This window comes from Numida meleagris, unplaced genomic scaffold (assembly GCF_002078875.1).
Source record: "Numida meleagris isolate 19003 breed g44 Domestic line unplaced genomic scaffold, NumMel1.0 unplaced_Scaffold422, whole genome shotgun sequence".
NCBI lineage: Eukaryota > Metazoa > Chordata > Aves > Galliformes > Numididae > Numida > Numida meleagris.
This window is the reverse complement of record NW_018364641.1, coordinates 17,912-20,011: the sequence shown is the minus strand read 5'-3', so window position 1 is coordinate 20,011 and position 2,100 is coordinate 17,912. Positions and strand designations below refer to the sequence as shown.

Sequence of the window (2,100 nt, the reverse complement as noted above, 5' to 3'; positions counted from 1 at the left end):
GGGGGGGCACCGTTTTGAGGGGAGAAAGGGGGAAATGAAGCGTGTGGGTTTGGGGACACCGGGGTCAGGATGGGGGCACCGGGAAGGCGGTTTGGGACGCGTTGGGGACACCGAGGATGGCGCCTGGGGACGTTGGGGACAGCAAGGGACACGCCGGGGACGCTGGGAAGGGGCTGGGACACATTGGGGACACCAAAGTTGGGGTGTGGGGACACCAGGGTGCGTTGGGGACATGGAAGATCCGTTCGAGGAGGGGCTGGGGACACTGTGACAGCTTGGAGACAGTGAAGACGGGCTGAGGGAGGGTTGGGGACACTGGGGTGGGGTTTGGGGACACGTTGGGGAGGTCTTGGGGACATGGGGGACACCAGGGCCATGCTGGGGACATAGGAACCTGTTGGGGACATTTGGGGACACCTGAGGACATGGGGGATCCAGGGGGGACACAGGGAATGGGGCTTGGGGACAAGCTGTGGGCGGGCAGGGGACTGCTGGGGACACGGGGGACATTGGGGACACATTTGGGACGTGGTTTGGGCCAAGGGGGGGGACACTGGGGACATGAGGACGTGTTGGGGACATCAGGGACGGGGTGTGGGGACGCGCTGTGGCCACAGCGGGGACAAGCTGGGGACACTGGGGCTGTGCTGGGGATGAGGAGACAGGGTGTGGGGACCCGCTGGGGACACCGAGGGCACACTGGGGATGCATTGGGGACATGGGGATGGGGTGTGGGGACCCACCAGGGATATCTGGGGACACCACGGGCACGCTGGGAACATCGGGGCCACGCCGGGGCTGTGCTGGGGATGTGGGACCTGGGGACACCACGGGGACATCGGGGACGCACTGGGGACACGGGGGCTGCACAGGGGACGTGAGGATGGGGCAACGGGGTGTGAGGACCCCGCACAGGGGACATCTGGGGACACCAAGGGCACAATAGGGGACACCGGGGACGAGGGCAGGGGCCAGGAGCAGTAGGAGGGGACACATTGGGGACAGTTGGGGACCCACGTGGAGGCCGCAGCCGTCGCTGACGGGGAAGGCTCCGAGCAGGGCATCGTCGGGCTCCAGGCGCGCCAGCAGCTCCCCCCCCGTGCCGCGCAGCTCCAGCTCCATCCACGGCGCCGCCGCCCCCACCACCAGCTCCAGCTTGCGCTGCGGGGACACACGGGGTCCTGCAGGGTCATAGAGGGGCCCTAGAGGGTCCTACAGGGGGTTATGGGGGCCCACAGAGCCCCACGGGGTCCTATAGGGTGCTATGGGGTCCCACAGATCGTACAGAGCAGCTCCAGCTCCACTCATGGCGCCGTCGCCCCCACCACCAGCTCCAGCTTGCGCTGCAGGGACACACGGGGTCCTACAGGGTCATAGAGGGGCCCTAGAGGGTCCTACAGAGCCCCATGGGGTCCTATAGGGTGCTATGGGGCCCCACAGGTCCTACAGAGCAGCTCCAGCTCCATCCACTCACCACCGCCCCCACCACCAGCTCCAGCTTGCGCTGCAGGGACACACGGGGTCCTGCAGGGTCATATAGGGGCCCTAGAGGGTCCTACAGGGGGTTATGGTGGCCCACAGAGCCCCATGGGGTCCTATAGGGTGCTATGGGGTCCCACAGATCGTACAGAGCAGCTCCAGCTCCACCCATGGCGCCATCGCCCCCACCACCAGCTCCAGCTTGAGCTGCAGGGACACACGGGGTCCTATAGGGTCATATAGGGGCCTTAGAGGGTCCTACAGGGGGTTTTGGGGGCCCACAGAGCCCCATGGGGTCCTATAGGGTGCTATGGGGTCCCACAGGTCCTACAGAGCAGCTCCAGCTCCACCCATGGCCCTGTCACCCCCCACCACCAGCTCCAGCTTGCGCTGCGGGGACACACGGGGTCCTGCAGGGTCATAGAGGGCCCCTAGAGGGTCCTACAGGGGGTTATGGGGGCCCACAGAGCCCCATGGGGTCCTATAGGGTGTTATGGGGTCCTACAGGGCCCTACAGAGCAGCTCCAAGCCCCACTGCCCTCATCACCAGCTCCAGCAAGCACTGTGGGGACAGATGAGGTTCTATAGGGTCATATAGGAGTCCTATAGGGTCCCGCAGAG

General features: G+C 65.9%; 1 protein-coding gene across 1 annotated transcript in view; it reads right to left on the bottom strand.

Moving 5' to 3' along the window:
- TBCB (tubulin folding cofactor B) overlaps positions 1–1,659 on the bottom strand; it is an 8,057-nt gene extending 6,398 nt beyond the window's left edge. Inside the window, exons 1-3 of the mRNA XM_021383574.1 lie at positions 1,629–1,659; positions 1,475–1,545; positions 1,018–1,161 (exon numbers count right to left, since the gene is read on the bottom strand). Of these exons, the coding sequence (XP_021239249.1) occupies positions 1,018–1,161; positions 1,475–1,545; positions 1,629–1,659 (246 nt within the window). The remainder of the gene's footprint in view (positions 1–1,017; positions 1,162–1,474; positions 1,546–1,628) is intronic.
- Positions 1,660–2,100: the final 441 nt, after the last annotated feature.